Source organism: Dromiciops gliroides, chromosome 1 (assembly GCF_019393635.1).
Source record: "Dromiciops gliroides isolate mDroGli1 chromosome 1, mDroGli1.pri, whole genome shotgun sequence".
NCBI lineage: Eukaryota > Metazoa > Chordata > Mammalia > Microbiotheria > Microbiotheriidae > Dromiciops > Dromiciops gliroides.
Window position 1 is genome coordinate 58,834,391 of NC_057861.1, and position 19,223 is coordinate 58,853,613.

A 19,223-nucleotide genomic window follows, 5' to 3' on the forward strand; every position below is an offset into this window, starting at 1 on the left:
AGAATGTTAATGGCATTAAATATCAAGCTGAAAATTTTATATTTTATCTTAGAAGCAGTAGGCAGCCACTGAACATTCTTAAGCAGGGAGGTCATTTAGAACTATGCATTAGGAAGATTTTGGCAGATGTATAGAGGATAGATTAAAGGGGAAAACTGGATGGAAGGAGATTAATTAGGAAGTTGTGATTCAGGTAAGAGGTGATAAGGGGCTGAGCTTGAGTGATGGAGACAAAGGGAGGAATTTTAAAGGTGTGAAAATAGAACTGATTAAATATGGAAACTGAATAGATATGAAGGGTGAGAGAGTGAGGAGTCAAGGATGAGTCCTAGGTTTTGACTCCAGTGACTGAGAGGTTTTCAGTACCCACCACAAAAATAAAGGAAGTTATGAATGAGGAGTGAGTTTAAGATTGAAGACATTTCTCTTGTGGATATTCTTGAGTCGGATTTCAATGGGAGAGACATTTGTGAATGTGTTACAGGTATACCGTACCTCAGAAGAAAATCAAGGGTGAGATATGTAGAATTGGGATCATCCAAATAGAGATTGTAATTGAATCTATCAGAGTTTATGAGAACTCTAAAAAAAAAAAAAGAGATAGAGTGAGAATAAAAGAGGATCTGGGCAGAGCTGTGTATGCTACATAGTGAGCAGATTTTTGATCCAGCAAAAGAGACTTAGAAGGAGTAGTCACATATATAGGAGGAGAATCAGTAAAGATCTTTGTAACAGAAAACATAAGGGGAAGTGAGTATATGGGAAGAAGGATCATGGGATGTCAGATTTAGAGCTTAACGCGCTACCTTAGAGTTCGTGTAGGACAACCCCCTTGTTTTACAGGTGAGGAAACTGAGGTTCAGAGAAGAGAAATGATTTGTCTAAAATCACAGGGAGTAAGTGGCACACCTAGGATTTGATTCCAGACCAGTACTCTCTCTGCTATACCATGTTCTCCCTCCAGATGGTCCTTTTGTTCAGAAAGCTTCAGAAAGGTCAAGAAGGAAGAGCACTGAGAAAGGGCTATCAAATTTAGCAGTTAGGAGACTGTAGCTCTCATCTTTAACATGGTTTCAGTTGGGTAGTGAGATCAGACTCCAGAGTGAAGGAGATGAGCAGCAGGATATTTGTAGGTAGCCCCTCACATGTAAGAGTATGACTCCCCATATGGACAGAAGAGGAGGGAGGGAGAAAGGAAGGAAGGAAGGAAATTAACTTATTCTAAAAGTGCTTACCTAGAGCCTATTGGTGCATGCTTATTATCCAGTTTTATTAATGGGAAAGGGACTTGCAATACTAGAGATGTTTCCTAACCTTGTAACCTTTACACTTTGGTGGTCTCTCTGACCTGGTAGTAAATTCTACCTAAATTATTCCAGGACCTAGAAGTGGTGAGTGTGATTTGTGAATGGAAGTCTTAGTTATCATGTGAAAAATGTAGTGTGTTTGTGTGACAGACAGAGAGAAGTGATGCCCATACAAAGGAGTTTTGACATACAGGGTCATATGTTTTCTGTGTTTTTAAGTCATCATTTGAGGTGGACTGCTTTGTGAGGTGGTGAGTTCCTTGTCACTAGAAATCTTTTAAGTGGTGATTCATTGACCACTTGTCAGGGCCTTCTGAGGTTGTGTCTCAGATTCTGCAATTCTAAGAAAGAGACTGACACTGGACAGGGAGTCAGAAGAATCAGGTTCCAGGGCTGTTAGTTCTCTGATTTTGAGCTAGTACATTTCCCTTCCTAGACCTTAGTTTCTTAGGTAAAATGAGAGGATTGGAGTACACGTTCAACTTGGAATCCTGGAAAATTCTATAAGTAGCTATGGAACCTTGAACAAAGCCTTTCCTCTCTGTAGACCTCAGTTTTTCTATCTAGAAAAAGAATTAGTTGGGTAAAATAACTTGTAAGATCCTTTCCAGCTTTAACCCTTTTAACATAATTCATAGTTTCTTCAAAGGTGTGACATTCCATTAGCGTGATTGAAGGTTGGGGCGGGGGTAGGGTGGAGAATTGAAGTTGACAGAGAAAGACTTAAGGTTCATTTGCAGAAAAAGAAAAATCTGAAGCCGAGAACAATTTGGAGATTTTAAAAAAATGTATTGCTGTCCCTTTGATAGTAGAAATAGCTTTGCTTTCCTACAGTCCTTGAAGGAATCCCTGTGCTATAGAAACAGTGAGTTCCAGAGCAGACATAAAGAAAAGAATGGAAAGGCTGATTATGTGATGTTGGAAAATTTTTTGTCTTTACCTTTTATGCCCTGGTAGTGATATGCAAGCAGCAGACCCCAGAGCTAGAACCTGCTGCCCAGATACAGGCCTTGCCGCAGCCTTTGCCACAGCCCTCCTTACCGCCAGCTCCAACCATCAATCCCTCTCAGGGAGCCCCTTCTATGGAAGAACTTATTCAGCAGAGCCAGTGGAACCTACAGCAGCAGGAGCAGCATCTTCTAGCTATGAGACAGGTAAAGCTGCTGTTCTTTGCCAAAATGTTGCTGGCTCTTCACCCTCCCTACAGCTCTCCCACATTACCTGTTTCCCAGTGAGGACCACCATAAGTTTGGTCTCTTTTCCACCTTTGACAGTAATGATTTTTGAAAAGGCTTTGGAGATTCTCTTAATGGGGAAAATATGTGCAAAGTTCATGTCTTGGGGGCATTAATGGGCCAAGAGCCTTGGACAAAGAGATCCTGGTCACTAGTCCTAATTTGGCCAGCTGTTTGTTTGCTCCCAGCTATTTGACCTGGACAAAGCACTTCTGCTCACGTAGCCTCAATTTTCTTCTCTGTAAAATGGGGCAAGAGGGGTTACTTGAATCAGTAATTATTCTTCCCTGGGCTTTCCCTCAACTCTGTTTTATTATATCAAGTAGCTCCCTCCCAACTGTGGATGCTAGTAGATTGATAAGGTGTGAATAACTTTGTTTAACTTCCTGTGAAAGCTAGAAGCTTGAGTAAAGAAAACTATATATAGCTTGAATTTCTTGGGTGTGGAATTCTTTAAGTCTGGAATCCAAGTGATGTAGTCAGAGTGCAGTTAAGTTTAACTTTAAAGATGGGGGCGGCTAGGTGGCGCAGTGGATAAAGCACCGGCCCTGGATTCAGGAGTACCTGAGTTCAAATCCGGCCTCAGACACTTGACACTTACTAGCTGTGTGACCCTAGGCAAGTCACTTAACCCCCATTGCCCCGCAAAAAAAAAAAAATCCTTGTTTTCTCTTACTTTGTTGTTATATATCAAATGAATGAAGACATATTGGTCTTGTCTTTAGGAGCAAGTTACATCTGCAATAGCCCATGCAGTGGAGCAGCAGATGCAGAAACTACTGGAGGAAACCCAACTGGACATGAACGAGTTTGATAACCTGCTGCAACCAATAATTGATACATGCACCAAAGATGCAATCTCAGTAAGTAAGAGACTCCTCCAGAAAATGTGCCAGAACTGATGCATATTGTCACCCTGAGACCAAGCCTTGGCTCAGTTATATTTATTTCTTTTGGCTAGAAAGGAGTTGTTCATCACTTCAGTAGTTTATTGGATGCCTACTCTTGTAGGAGGCTCTGTTAGGTGACAGGTGTTCCATTGCTTGGTCATTCTGATGACAAAATGGCCATTTATTCCTTTGTCCTATTTTTGGAGCAAAAAGAAAAGTGGAGTAGGCTGCTTTGTGAAGTAAATTCCCTGTAGTTGGAAGAGTTAAAACAGACCTTGCCAGGAATATTATAGAGAGAATTTTTGCTTGAAGTAGGTGGATTGGCATGTATGAGTTCTGAGGGCCTCCGCATCTCTGAGACTGTGTGATTCAGTCTGATAGGAAGAGCATCAGATGTGGAGTCAGAGCCAAGGTTTGGATCTTCTTTATACCATTTACTTGGCAAAAGTACGCTGAACCTATTTTTTTGTCACCTGTTGATTGGAACCTGTCATGGTGCTGAAAATGTTGGGCTTGATCAATTGGGAAATGGCTAAACAAGCTGTGGTATATGATGGTAATGGAATATTATTGTGCTATAAGAAATGAAAAGCAGGATGATTTTAGAAAGGCCTGGAAAGACTTGTATGAACTGATGTATAGTGAAGTGAGCAGAACCAGGAGAACATTGTGCACAGTGACAACAGTATTGTTTGATGAAAAACTGTGAATGACATAACTATTCTCAGCATACTATCCACCTCCAAAGAAAGAACTGATATTGATTGAACACAGACCGAAGCATGCTAGTTTTCACTTTTCTATATTTTTTTCTTCTATTTGAGTTTTCTTGTACAAAAAGACTGATATGGTAATGTTTTAAATACTTGCACGTGTATAACCTTTATTTGCTTACCACCTCAGGGAGGGGGGAGGGAAGAAAGGAGGAATAGAATTTGGAACTAAAAACGTTAAATAAAAATTTTTTGGGGGTTTTTTTTAAGTGCTAGGCTTGGAGTCAGACACATCTGAGCACCTCTCCTGCCTATGGCATTTAGCAAGTGTATTATAATAATGGGCAAATCCCCTCACCTGTCTGAGGTGAGGTTTCTTTATCTACAGTCCACCGGTCTAAAGAGGAGGTTGTGAGCCTCAGATTTGACTTCATGTTTGCTGTGCTTTGCAGACTTGAAAGTGTTCTGTGTACATCATTTATAATGTTATTGGCATGACTTGTGAGGAAAGTGTTTTGTAAATTGTGGAGCACCACAGAAAAGTGGCCTATTTATCATCACTATTGCCATGGTGATTCGAAGTAAAATTTTCAGAATGTTTAAATGTTCAGTCCACCTGACAGTTATTAAATTGGCATTTGCAGGCAGGAAAGAACTGGATGTTCAGTAATGCCAAAACTCCTCCACACTGTGAGCTGATGGCTGGCCACCTCCGAAATCGGATCACTGCTGATGGAGCGCATTTTGAGCTGCGATTGCATCTGATTTACCTGATCAATGATGTTTTGCATCACTGGTAAGGCTTTCGTTAAATATATTTTCAAGATTGTCTGCCACGATACTTAGCTCTTTTACACAAGTGTGCATTACCTACAAGGTACCATTGGGTACCATTCTGTTGTGTACCATTATCTGCCCTTTGCCTCTCAAACTCCCAAATCTAACTTTTATAAGTTCTGAACATACTCTATAATGACATCACTCTTATATTTACATGTGGATACACATATAGATACATATTATCCTTTCAAAGATACCTCCTTTTAGTAGCAATAGCCTATGTTCAAACAAACTTGTTGCAATCTGTCTCCATCTGGCTCTGTGCATGATCTCAAAGTAGTGAGTGTCTGATATATCAAAAGAAGGTGCTATCAGGTCTTTCATGTAGGAAGATAAGATCAATGGGGATGTATGTCTCCTTGGATCCAACTAGCAAAGAGGATGAATTGACTGTTTTAAGTTGTCTGCCCTCTGGATCCCTTGTGTGATGAATTGTGTACATGTAGATAATAAGTATACCTTTTCCATCCATTCCTTAAATGTTGCCTTTATTAGAATCCTGAAATCTTGTGTTTTCACTGTGACAATTCCTGTTCCCAACTCACCTTTAGTGTCTATTTTTCCCCTCCTTGTTTGGCGTACTACACCTCACTATTAGGAAAAACAGCCAATCACACTACCATTACACGTATGGACCCCACCCCCTACAAATTCCTCAAATTCAATTTGAGTGTGACCCCCAGTTGTTGTTTATAAGTTGTCTTTATACCCTGTAATCCCTTCCCCATTCCTTAACATCATTCCAGCCTACTACCTTTTTGGATCCTGATTCACTCTTTCAGTGTTTGCAGATTTTAAAGTGTTCTATATGCTTCATTTATTTTTTTATTTTTGTGAGGCAGTTGGGGTTAAGTGACTTGCCTAGGGTCACACAGTTAGTAATTGTTAAACGTCTGAGGTCAGATTTGAACTCAGGTCCTCCTGACTCCAGGGCCGGTGCTTTATCCACTGCGCCACCTAGCTGCCCCCTGTAGGCATCATTTATAATGTTATTGGCATAACTTACCTCACTGGGGCACTTGTCCCTCCATTTATCCATCCCTCCCAGATACCGGTATCTGTAAAGGATAAGAGAACCCCTTACTTCTTTTTTTTTTTTGGCGGGGCAGTGGGGGTTAAGTGACTTGCCCAGGGTCACACAGCTAGTAAGTGTCAAGTGTCGAGGCCGGATTTGAACTCAGCTACTCCTGAATCTAGGGCTGGTGCTTCATCCACTGTGCGACCTAGTTGCCCCCAGAACCCTCTGCTTCTATACAGTATTTCTCGTATAGTTCAGTTAAAATTTTAATATTTTTATCATTATTTCTGTTTTCATATCATAGTTTCCCTTAGTAGCACTTAGCACTGAATCCTTTCTTGCAAAAAAAAAAAGAAAGAAAGAAAAAGGAAAAAAGTAAGTAAGCCAACTGACAAAGCAGCTGTACCTGACAGTAGAGACCAAATTTTACATCCGTAGTCCCAACATCTTTTCAGAGAAGGAGATATGTTTCTTTATTAGTGCTCTAGGATGACTTTTCAGTGCTGTCATGTATGTTATTGAAATCATTGTTTAGATTCTTTTGATTATACTTTCTTCACTCTGCAGCACTTCTTACTAGTCCTCCTTTTAAATTTTTCATAATTTTAATGGGTCAATAATATTTCATTATATACATATATAGTGATATGCAAATTATACATTAATTAAATTTATTGACAATAAAATTTTTAAAACTTAATATAAAATCTTCAGTCACTTGTTTTATACAATTTGAATTGAGTTCACGAGATTTAGATACATTCTTCATTATGAAACCACGCTTTTTTCACAATCGTTATTAAGTATATATTTGACAAATAGTCCATTTTTTCTAGTCTTGGTTTATTCTGTAACATTTCAGTGAGGTTTAAATCAGGAAAGGTTTTAGGTCATTGAAGCATGTTTATCTTCATTTCTTGAATACATTTTTAAACTTTTGTCACGTGGCATTATACAAGGACATATTGCAGGATTCCATCTCCCTGTAATTCTGGAAAATTCTGTTTCTTAGCATATCAATATATTCATCAGAGTTCATCACCTTCAATAAAAATAAGACTTCCAGTCCCATTGGAAATAAAAAAAACCTCAGATTATTTTTTGGAGTGGGGAGCAAGATGGAGGGGGTGGTGGTAGATGTTTTAAAGTCTGAGGGTGCAGATTATACAGGATTATCTGGATTTTGACAACCATTTCAGTATAGTCTTGAATGACAAAGTTTATTTCAACAGTAAAAATGACCTTTTTCCCAGTCTCCAATACTCCAGTCTTTGCATTGTCTTACCTATGACAAATACATTTTCTTCATGGCAACAGTTAACAGCTGATTTTTTACAAGTCTTCTGTCTTTTCCATTTTAATACACCTCTGCAAGCGTGTAGTGGAACCAGTGACCAGGCCAGTCTGAAGGTCTTTCCTTGTCTTCTGAAGTTGAATTTTAGACTTTGTTTTAGTTGGTTATGTTTTGTCTTTCTGACCATGAATTGCTTTGTTCTTCAATGTAACAGCCTGTTTTGTTGCCATGTTTTATGATCCTTGAAGTACTTGACTTCTCTACCTCACGACCTTCCCTCCCCCTCCCCCCAAGAGCGCCTAAAATAGCTCCCTGAACTTCACCCTTTAAATATTAGAACTTTTACATATTTCCTTAAAGTAACAGCCTTTAAAACTACAGAATTTAAATTGTAACAAAAGAGAGCAGTGAAACATGTGGGTATTGCACAAGATCCAGCACTCACCTAGCAGTGAGCTAAATGAAACAAGTTATCAATTATGGAGTTGTCTAGTCATGGTTAAACATTCTAAATTGGCATGGGGTCATTAGGAGCACACATATGACAGTCGCTTCCACAAAATGAATCCCTGTAAAAATGATTGTTTGCCCCAGATAATGTGTTCACCTCGGTGCTGCTGTTGGCTCAGCCAATTCCTCTGTCAATGGACACCCATTGTTTCTACTTTTTTGCTCCCCTTCAGTGCTGTTGTAGACATTACGTATAGAACTTTTCTTTCTATCATGACCGTGGGGAATACACCCTGGAGTGGAATTGTTGGGTTAGAGAGTTTGAACATTTTAGTGATTTTATTCATGTAATTCCAAAATGATTCCCAGATTGGTTAGACCAATTTATAGCTCCACCAACGGTATTATTAGTAAGCCTGCCCTCTGCTTCTTCAACAGTGATTGTTTCCATTTTAAAAAATCATTTTTGGGGGCAGCTAGGTGGTGCAGTGGATAGAGCACTGTCCCTGGATTCAGGAGGACCTCAGTTCAAATCTGGCCTCAGACACTTAACACTTACTAGCTATGTGACCCTGGGCAAGTCACTTAACCCCAATTGCCTCACTAAAAAAAAAAAAATCATTTTGGGGGGTAGCTAGGTGTCGCAGCAGATAAAGCACCAGCCCTGGATTCAGGAGGACCTGAATTCAAATCCCGCCTCAGACACTTGACACTAACTAGCTGGGTGATCCTGGGCAAGTCACTGGTTTTTTGCCCCTTTGACAGGTGTGAGAGGTAGAACTGCAGAATTGTTTTTGTTTCATTTCTCTTAATAATTTGTAATGATCTCTCATACAATCATTGCTCTTGCTTTGCTTTTTTTTTTTTTTAAGTGAGGCAATTGGGGTTAAGTGACTTGCCCAGGGTCACACAGCTAGTAAGTGTGTGTTAAGTGTCTGAGGCCGGATTTGAACTCAGGTACTCCTGACTCCAGGGCCGGTGCTCTATCCACTGCGCCACCTAGCCGCCCTCTTGCTTTGCTTATTAAAACTTCTTATCCCTGTTAGCTATTGGCATATGACTCTTGTCCTCATATATATTTTGTCCTCATATATTTTTTTTAATTCCTTTGTAAATCCTGGATTCCAAAATCTTATCAGAAATAAATGCAAAGGTTTTTTCCCCTCTTAGTTTCTCTTATTCAAGGCTATTTTTATTTTGTTTGCATGACAGCTTTTAAATTTTGCATAATCAGAAGCCTATTTTATCTTCTATGATATCTTCTAAATCTTTTTTTAAAAGCATTTTCACCATGGCCATGATTGTGAAAGGAACCTTCTTCTGTTCTCTCAAGTTTTTTATATTTTGGTCATATACCCTTTTGGAACATGTGGGGTAAGACACTGGTCTAACCTAGTTGCTACAAAACAGACTTCCCATTTTCTCAGGACTTTTTCATTGATAGATGCTTCCTTCTTTTCATTTTTTTTTCTTCAAGTTTTATTGATACTTTTTGAATTTATACCAGTTTCTGAATATCCCGATTTTTTCTACAACAAAAAGTGTTAAGAAAAAGAGCAGGCAAGGCTGGGGGTCTGACTGTGAGGAGCCTGCTGTGTGCTTGTGTATTGGGCCCCTTTAAGGACAGGGGCACTAGAGAGCCTCATCTCTTCTCCAGGGCCACAGTCCCCTTCCTCCATTTCCCTTAGAAAGTGCCACATCTCCAGTGGTCACGTTAAAGGCCCAAGCCTGACACAGGAAACTTCTCTTCCCTTTTTAGCCAGCGGAAGCAGGCGAGGGATTTATTGGCCGCCCTGCAGAAAGTGGTGGTTCCCATTTACTGTACCAGCTTTTTAGCTGTGGAAGAGGATAAACAGCAGAAAATCGCTCGGGTGAGTAACTGTCTGCCTTTCTCGTCTTCCTTGGCTTTGATTAGCCTGGAAAGATTTTAACGTGGCAGAAAGGAGGATTTCTATGTCTAAGTCTTCTTTCCCGCTCTCCCTCTCTCCAGCTCCTCCAGTTGTGGGAGAAGAATGGTTACTTTGATGAATCAATTATCCAGCAATTGCAGAGCCCAGCCCTCGGCCTCGGACAGTACCAGGTTAGTGTGAACAATCTTTCACTTGCTTTTTTTTTTAAATAGAATAATCCAGGTAGATACGGTGCTACCATCTCCACCAGTCTCTTGGAGTTGGAATTGTTATTCATTTGTGAATCAGATCAGAAATCTCTCATTCTCTTTCACACACACACACACACACACACACACACCCCGCTTCTGAACTATCATTGATTTCCATTCTATGGCAGGATTCGAGTACTGTTGCCACGTCACTTTTTGTACACAAGTTTTCTGGTGTCTCTTATTTATGGGGAAGTCTACCTGTATGGAACAAACTACTAGAGAGTTTTTAGAAGTAGAAGGAACCTTAGGCCAGAGAATATGCATGTATGAGAAATGGTGACTTAGTAGTGAATGTAGAATAAATGAGCCACCCTCATTTGGGTGGTCCGTGGGGTACATGGGAGGCGGTAACAGAGTGTCAGGTCATTTTACAACAGCCAGTGTATTGGTTTGTTTTGTTTGGCTATACTTATTTTGGGAGAGGATACATTTTGGCAGACTTTGAATCTAACTAGGTGACATTGAATAGGGATAAAGGCCAGAGTCTTCTTTTAGGGAGAGGGAGTCAATGGGAAGTTGACAGTAATATAAGAAAAGGGAATGGTTGTCCACGACATATCTAAAAAGTGAAGAATGATTCTGAGAGGCCGGCTGTTTGGACACATTGTTGTAAAATGTCTTTTAGCTCATTTGACTTGTGGTTCTCACTGGTTTAGGCAACACTGATCATTGAATACGCAGCTGTGGTACAGCCAGTTCAGATGGCCTTCCAACAACAGATACAGACTCTAAAGACTCAGCATGAGGAGTTTGTTAACAGCTTAGCTCAGCAGCAGCAGCAGCAGCAGCAACAACAGCAACAGCAGCAGCAGCAACAGCAACAGCCGCCCCCGCCCCCACAACAGATACAGATTCCGCCTATGGAAAGCGAAGTGAAATCAACACCTCCCCCCCCTGCCCCACCTCCAGCACCTACACCTGCACCCTCTGCCCCTCCAACCACACAGCCAGGTGGGTACACAGCTATTTTGGCTAAACCTTGTGTTTCCAGAAGTAAGGGTCAGGTAAGTGTCCTTGCTCTTACTCCAAAACAGCCTTCATATCTCTTTATTTCCAGAGACAGGCAACTGATTTCTGAAAGAGAAGATTACAGTTGTCCTGCTTTATAGTTCTTGAAGGGATTGCTTGAGGGGAAAAACTGTAGAAGAGAGAATGACAGAACATTATTATCCCTATTTTGGAACTTAAGAAGCAGAGGGGGTGTTTGCCCAGGTCACAGGATCAGGAAGTGGCAGAAGCAGCAGCCCTTGAATTCTGGCCTTTGGATGCTGTGCCTGCTTGTCTTTTCTCTGTAACAGGTGCCTGAAAATCTGCCCTTTGTGCCATAGCTCAGGGGAGGTAGGACTGATGGAGGCAGATTTTAATCCATTAAAAATTGTTTTAAAGATATTTTAAAATTATCGGTCAAAAGCTCTTGTTCAACAGTTCGGGGACTCTGCTGTGACTGTCAATATACACATTTGTTTTTTGTATAGCAAGTGACTTGACCTTTTTGTGTCTCCTTATCTATAAAATGAAGGTAGAGGATTTGGAAAGCACCTTAGAAGCCATAGAGTCCACCTCCTTCATTTTATAGAAGAAACTGAAGCACATAGAGGTTTAATGACTTGCTCAAGGTCATGTAGCTAGTAAGTGTCTGAGGCAAGATTTGAATTCAGATCTTCCTGACTTAAAGTACAACCCTTTAGCTGTTCCTTCATCTTGTCTGCTAGTCAGCAAACACTGTATTTAGTGCTGATTGTGCTAAGCACCAAAAGTACAAAGAAAAGGCAAAAGATAGTCCCTGCCTTCAAAGGAGTGGGGGGAGGGAGGGGGCCTGGAATTGAGGATGGTCGAGAAGGGCTTCTTGTAGTATGTTTTAAGTACTTGAAGCCAAAAGGCAGAGTTGTGGAAGAGGGCATTCCAGGCATGGGGACCAGCCCTTGAAAATGCTTGGAGCAGGGGCAGCTAGGTAGTGCAGTGGATAAAGCACTGGCCCTGGATTCAGGAGGACCTGAAATCCAACCTCAGACACTTGATACTTAGTAGCTGTGTGACCCTGGGCAAGTCACAACACTCATTGCCCTGCCCCCGCCCCCCCCAAAAAAAAAAATTGCTTGGAGCCCAGAGTTGGAGTGTGTAAAGAAGAGAAGGACAGCCTGTGTCTCTGGAGCAAAGGTCACATGGGTGATCCTAAGGTGTAAGAAGCCTGGAAAGATGTAGAGGACAAGTTATGAAGGGTTTTGAGTATCAAACAAAGGGTTTTATTTTTGATGCTGGAGGTGGTAGGGAGGCACTTAAGTTTCTTGAATGAATGACATGGTCTGACCTGCACTTTGAGAAAGATCATTTTGGCAGTTGAGTAAAGGACAGACTACAATGGAGAGAGACTTGAAGTAGGCAGATGCACCAGAAACCTTTTTCAATAGTTCAGACTTGAGGTAAAGAAGGGCTACCCTAGGTTGGTGGCATTGTGAGGAAAGAGGAAGGAGAAATGTTGTGAAGGTAGAAATGATCTGTCTTGACAACAGATTAGATCTGTGGAATGATGGTGAGGAGTTGTGGCTGACACTAGGCTACTGAGTCTGGATGACCCAGGGTGGGGGGTGGCATCCATGACGGTAATAAGAAAGTTCAGCAGAGACAAGGTTTGTGGGAAAACAGAATGAGTTTTGTTTTGGACATGTTGAGTTTGATATGTGTGTGGAGAACATCCATTTCAAAACGTCCAATAGGCACTTGGTAAATAATAGAGCTGAAAGTGACTTCAGTCCCTCATTTGACTGAGAAAATTGAGGCTGTGCTGTTAAATAACTTGCCCAGGGTCACATAGCTTCCAAGCATCTGAGGCAGGATTCAAACCCTGATCTTCCTGGGCTCCAAATTCAGCATTGAGCCTGTCCTACCACTTGAATGGAACCTTCCAGTTACCAGTCTATCATCCTTTGACTAGATCATCTCAGATTTCTCATCTAGCTTCAATTTTCCCAGCTATAAAATGTGATCATAATACTTCAGAAGGCTTGTTTGGGGGCTCAAATGAGAGACTGTATGTAAAGTGATTGGCAGATTTAAAGTGCTCTTCAGATGACCATTATCATTGTGACAGCCTCAGGTCCCACTGCTCTAAAACTGTATATAGGTTGATTTTGTTGTTGTTGTTGTTGTTGGGGGTGTTGGGGGTGTTTTGGGGGGGGCAGGGCAATGAGGGTTAAGGGACTTGCCCAGGGTCACACAGCTTGTGTCAAGTGTCTGAGGCTAGATTTGAACGCAGGTCCTCCTGAATCCAGGGCCAGTGCTTTATCTACTTCGCCACCTAGCTGCCCCATATTTATATTGATATTAAAAAGAAACACACTGGAGTCTTGCCCTCTGACTTTCCCCTTGTTGTTTACTGATGCCAAATAGACCATGTCTCTTTCTCTACATAATGATCCTTCAGCTATGAAATGAAAGATTTTTCAAGCTCTGGAAATGAAGAGGAAAGGATGGGTGCAGAATCATGTGACTCTTACTGTTTGGGAAGGAAAGTACTTGGATATTACAGAAATGGTGTTTCTCTAGTGTCTTTGGGACTATATCTTATTTGGCATAATTTCTATGAGAATTATACAGCAAAGAGAGAATTGTGCCAAAAGGATCCTACCTGATGTTTTTAGACATGACCTCAGGTATGGCCTCTTCGTCATAGGTTTGGGTTTTTATGCCTTTAATTATAGTCATCATTTCTGCTTTGTTTCCAGACACATGGCAGCTTTATGTAACTGGTTTCTTGTTTCTCCTGTAGATGACAACAAACCTCCCATCCCAATGCCGGGTTCTTCCGAATATGATGCTTCAGGAGGAGGAGTACAAGACCCTTCTTCAGCCCCTGGTCCCCGGGGACCCGGGCCCCATGAGCCGATCCCTCCAAATAAACCCCCTTGGTTTGATCAGCCTCATCCTGTTGCTCCCTGGGGCCAGCAACAGGTACTGTATCAGAGAAGGAGGAGCACAAGTGACACATTGTTGTTTCATTAAGAAATATTTCCTGGGTATTTAGAACATTTTGGGGGAAGTTCATGAACCTCACTGGAAATCACACAGTTATAAAATATGTTGGATCTGACCCACGTTCTCAGCAAACCCTGTTCTTCTTAGGTGTTCTCCAAAGAGCAGACAACTTGAGGAGCTGCTCATTGTCAATGCCCTTTTCTAGGCCTCAGCATTCTCATCTGTAAAATAATCTCTAAGATCCTTCCACACTCTGACATTGTCTGGTCATAGAGTTAAGCACAAATTTATGAAATACCTACTGTGTGAAGGATATTTTAATTGCTGGGAGAGATAAAATGTTCTCTTCCAATGGAGTCTTTGTTCAAATAGGAGAATGTAATACTGTGGTACAAAATAAAACTCAAGGACATTAGAGGGGCACAAAGCCTATTGGGAGGCGAGTATAGGTTAGTAGAAGTCATTTGAGTTAAACTTTAAAAGTTGGGGAGGAATGCAGTAGGTAAAGAAGAGATGAGAGCCTGCTTCAAGGAAGGCTACATTGTACAGTGGAGGAAATGTTGGATTTTGAGTCAGAGCACTTAGGCTCAGATCCTGGCTCTGATGGGTACTACATACATGACCTGAAGCAAGGCAGTGATTCTTTCTAAGCTTTCATTTCCTTCCTTGTAAACTCAAAAGATTGAACTAGATGATGTCTTATGGTCCCTTACAGTTCTAGATCTTTGATTCATGATTACTGGTTCTACCTTGATAGGTCACAGTATAAGGCTAAAAACAGACTAGGTTTTGGAGGGTTTTGAATGCCAGGCACCCCCAAAAAAACTGGGACATTAGGGAGCCACTGAAAATTTCTGAAGAGGCGTACGCTAAGAATAGATTTGAACATAAGGAAGATTATTGTGGCAGGAGCATGAAGGATGGATTGGAAAGGGGAGAGAGTAGGTGGGAAGACCAATGCAGTGGTCCAGATAAGCAGTAGTATGAGGGTCTGTGCTAGACCACAGTAAGAACAGAGAGAAGTAAATATGAGGAAATGAGTCCAAGATTGTACCAAGTATTCCAGTATGAGAAGTAAGGGAAACAATGTGATCATTGACTTCAAAATGGTGACATCAGAAGGAGAAAGGGATTTAGGGGGAAAGTTAGGTTAGATTTGAGTTGTGAGATTAAAGTAGAGATGTGCTGTAGTCACTTGAAAAATTGGATCTAAAGTACAGAGGAAAGGTCTGGGTTAGAGGTACAGATTAGATAATCCTCTGCATTGGGGTGATAGTTGAAGCCATGGCAATGGAGGAGATGTCTATGGGAGAGTATAGAGAGGAAAGGGCCAAGATAGGACACTCATCTTAAGCTTGGGGGAAATCATTAAGAAAAAAGAAAAAAACAGCAAAAGAGACAAAGAAAATAGGAAGCTGGAGAGAATTAGGAGGAGTCATGTTTCTAAAGCTAAGAGAGGAGAAAGTACCCAGGAGGAGGAGGTAGTCCGAGGGGCCAGGAGCTGAGGAGGAGGACTGAGGAAAGGCCATCAGGAGGGATAGCACATGGGTGACCTTTTGGGAAAGTCATTTGAGTTGAGTGGTGGGGTTAGAAGCCAAATGACAGCAAGTTGGGAGAATGTCATAATGTGACATCAGGTCAAGGCAGTATAAACAAGAGGAGAAAGATTAGACTAAAGAGATTAATACACAAGAGTCAGCAGAGGACGTATAGGATTGAGGTTGCCTAAACATTTTGTGGACAGTTGGGAATGAGCCAGCAGCGAGGGAGAGATTGAAGATTATGAGAAGAGAAGGGGATGACTGTTAGACTAAGAGTCCAGGACAGAACAGGATGACAGGTGCAGTTAAACAGATTCAATTTAGCAGAAGATTAAGGAGACACCTTGTGGCACAGTGGAATTTGGAGTCAGAGGAACTGGATTCACATTTTCACTCTGACTTGGAGAAACCTCTTAATCACTTCCAGCCTCAGCTTTCCCATTTGTAAAATGAAGCAGTTGAACTAGATGATCTCTCAGGTCCTACTCCGACTCTATATCTGTGACATGAGTAGAAGGTGATGGTAGAAGTTTTGAAGTATCAGGGGAAATAGTGTATAATGCCTTCAATCTTTTCTGTGAATCAGGAGACTGCCAACTCTGATAAGTTTGGAAGTTAGAGATATTCTTAGAAATTTGAGGAGAGGAAAACAGTTTGAAACCCTTACTGTTAGGAATGAGATTCTAATTGCAAAGGGGAAGTAGTGTTAAACAACAGGGTCTAACCAAGGTTACATTCCACTTCTGACATCCTGCGTTCTAAGAGCCCTTCCATCTCTGACCTTCTGTGTTCTAAGGACCCTCCCATCTCTGACCTGGGTTCTAAAGGCCCATCCAGCTCTGAAATTCTCTTTTTAAAAAATGTTCATTTTTAAAAATTTTTGAGTTCCAACTTCTTTTCCTCCCCCCAGCAAGCAATTTAATACCCATTATACACATAAAGTCATGCAAAATATGTTTCCGTGGTAGCCATGTTGCCAAAGAAGAAAACAATGGCAAGAAAAATAAAAAACATTCTATGGCTTCTGATTTGCCATTCTGGTGTTGTTCTGTTATGGTCTGACTCTCCATGACCCCATTTGGGGTTTTATTGGCAAAGATATTAGAGTGGTTTACCATTTCCTCCTCCAGCTCATTTTACAGATGAGGAAACTGAGGCAAACAAGGTTAAACTACTTGCCCAGGGTCACACAGCCAGTGTTTATACTTGAACTCAGGTCTTCCTGACTTCAGGGCCAGCACTGTCCACTCTGGTGCCACCCAGTTGTCTCATTACCATTCTGGTACTTAAGCTTTAACACTCCAAGAGTCTGATTTTGTGATTCCACTTATAAAAAAAAATCACAGACTTCTTTTTGGCTTAGTTAGCCTCACCTAACTTAGTTAGGTTGGGTCTCTGGTGGCAGGCAGAATGGCTATCACTGGGTTTGTATTTGCAATTATTCCAGCTCTGTAGGACCAGCCACCTCCACAGTGTTCTGAGGTATCCAAACTGGGCTGTGATGAGCCCTGGGTGTGCCAGTTTACTAAGCTTATCAAAAATGTAAATGGTTTGAGTGGTACTAAGAATGCTGTTAATCCCAAAACTTGTGTATGAAAACCTATGTGTGCCTTTGTCTTCCTCTAACTTTCTTGAAAGTAGGTTATTTGATTACATTCTTTATTTTTATAGCCTCCCGATCAGCCTCCTTACCCTCACCACCAGGGACCCCCTCACTGTCCTCCATGGAACAACAACCACGAAGGAATGTGGAATGAACAGAGAGATCCAGGTTGGAACAATCAGCGAGACCCTCCATGGAACAACCAGCCAGATCCCAACTGGAATAATCAGTTTGATGCCCCTTGGAATAACCAGCACGAGCAGCCCCCTTGGGGTGGTGGTCAAAGGGAACCACCCTTTAGGATGCAGCGACCACCTCACTTCCGGGGACCATTCCCTCCCCATCAGCAGCATCCACAATTCAACCAGCCTCCTCACCCCCACAACTTCAACCGCTTCCCACCACGATTCATGCAGGAAGATTTCCCCCCTCGACATCCATTTGAGAGACCTCCATACCCCCATCGTTTTGACTATCCTCAAGGAGATTTTCCTGCTGGTGAGTGACATCTATAATTCTCTCTCTCTTTTTTTTTTTTTTTTTTTGGTGGGGCAATGAGGGTTAAGTGACTTGCTCAGGGTCACACAGCTAGTAAGTGTCAAGTGTCTGAGGCTGAATTTGAACTCAGGTCCTCCTGAATCTAGGCTCGGTGCTTTATCCAGTGTGCCACCTAGCTGCCCTACAATTTTCTTAATATTTATTCTTTCATTTGGGGGTGGTGGAGAAAAATCTAGTGTTTTCAAAATAGGGAAATTTTCGCTAGATTTTTTTCCCCTTGTAAATAGGTAGGTTCTCTTCTAAGACCTCCATTATAGTTGTTCTCTGATGCCTCATTGTGCTGTGCAGATGAGCCTGGGTTCTTGAAGCCTGTGCCTGCAGAGAACAAGCTTGGGGAAGGCCCATCCCTTCAAGGTGCAGACCCACTTGACAGAATGGAAGAAGCTTAGCAACAGACCCATGGCTACATGGGTGGGATTAGTTTTTTTAGCCACACCAAGTCAGGATCATCTGCTTAAGATGTGAAGTGGCTATATATTTTCTTAGCCTAGAGAATACCCACCCCAGTGAAATCAGATCCCTTAAAGTACTTAAGCAAGACCTTTCACATTTAAATTCTCCAGTACTTCACAGGATCTGTTTAGGTATCCTCCTCCTCCTCCTCCTCCTCCTCCTCCTCCTCCTCTCCCCCCCCCCCAGGTCCACATCCTTTGCAAATTTCATCCATATTATTCTCATAAATCATCCAGAGAGACTGAGAACAGATGAGAGAATGCACATCAAGCATTCTGTAAATCTTAAATGGAACCACTGGTGTGGTGGCAGTGTGGCCTAACAATAGCTCTTTGCATTGACATGGTGCTTTGCAGACATTGTCCTATTTCGTTCTCACCACAGCCCTGGGAGGTAATTGCTATTATTATCCCCATTTTACAGAAGACAAACATAAGGCCAGAAGAGGGTAAGTGACTTTTCCAAGATCAAAAAGCCTGTGTCTAAGGCAGGATTTGAACTCAGGTCTTCCAACTCCTTGTCTAGCACTCAGTCCATTGTATCACTCAGCTAGCTAGGCTCAGAGCCAAAAGATCTAGGTTTAAGTCCTGCCTCTGTCTCATCCTGGCTGTGTGACTCTGGATGAGTCACTTACCCCTTCAATGTGCCAGGCAACTCCCTGAGACTACAAATTGTATAAAAGATGCTGTCCTGCTTGGTGGTGGTAGGAGTTCTTCATTAGCAACTCCCTCTACCAGGGAAGACACAGGTCCAACTCTCTCCTGTTACTGTTAGACCATTCTAATCAAATCCTTCCCTGTTGGTTCTGACCAGTGATTTCATCATGACTAGACTCTGACAAGAAAAGGACAGAATTCCTCTGTAATGTCATTTGGTTTCGCACCTGCTTACGGTATTGTTTCTAGGGAATTAAATGTTGCCTGTAATTGTGTTCATCTAATGACCCCTTTGCATACTAAGTACCTTATTGACCCCCCTCTGAGCTGCTCAGCTGATGAATCCTTTCTCTGAAGGAGACAGTGTATGTTTTATCTTTCATTCACTCAATGAGACACACACACACCTGCCCAGCCAGCCCGGGCTGTAGGAAGTGAGAAGAGCTGTGTGCAGGGACTGACCTAAGAGCTGGAGGTTCATGAAGATGTCTGGAGTCCATCTGGAAATGATGATGGTACCTTTTCCCTA

The 19,223-nt window shown here is 41.8% G+C and overlaps 1 protein-coding gene across 2 annotated transcripts in view; it reads left to right on the forward strand.

Annotated features, from left to right (window-relative positions):
* LOC122740983 (calcium homeostasis endoplasmic reticulum protein) overlaps nucleotides 1-19,223 on the forward strand; it is a 31,658-nt gene that overhangs the window by 1,552 nt on the left and 10,883 nt on the right. For both annotated transcript variants that reach the window (XM_043983957.1, XM_043983967.1), the window contains exons 3-10: nucleotides 2,265-2,461; nucleotides 3,268-3,405; nucleotides 4,790-4,941; nucleotides 9,507-9,618; nucleotides 9,738-9,827; nucleotides 10,568-10,862; nucleotides 13,678-13,859; nucleotides 17,096-17,525. In XM_043983957.1, coding sequence (XP_043839892.1) covers nucleotides 2,265-2,461; nucleotides 3,268-3,405; nucleotides 4,790-4,941; nucleotides 9,507-9,618; nucleotides 9,738-9,827; nucleotides 10,568-10,862; nucleotides 13,678-13,859; nucleotides 17,096-17,525 — 1,596 coding nt within the window. The remainder of the gene's footprint in view (nucleotides 1-2,264; nucleotides 2,462-3,267; nucleotides 3,406-4,789; nucleotides 4,942-9,506; nucleotides 9,619-9,737; nucleotides 9,828-10,567; nucleotides 10,863-13,677; nucleotides 13,860-17,095; nucleotides 17,526-19,223) is intronic.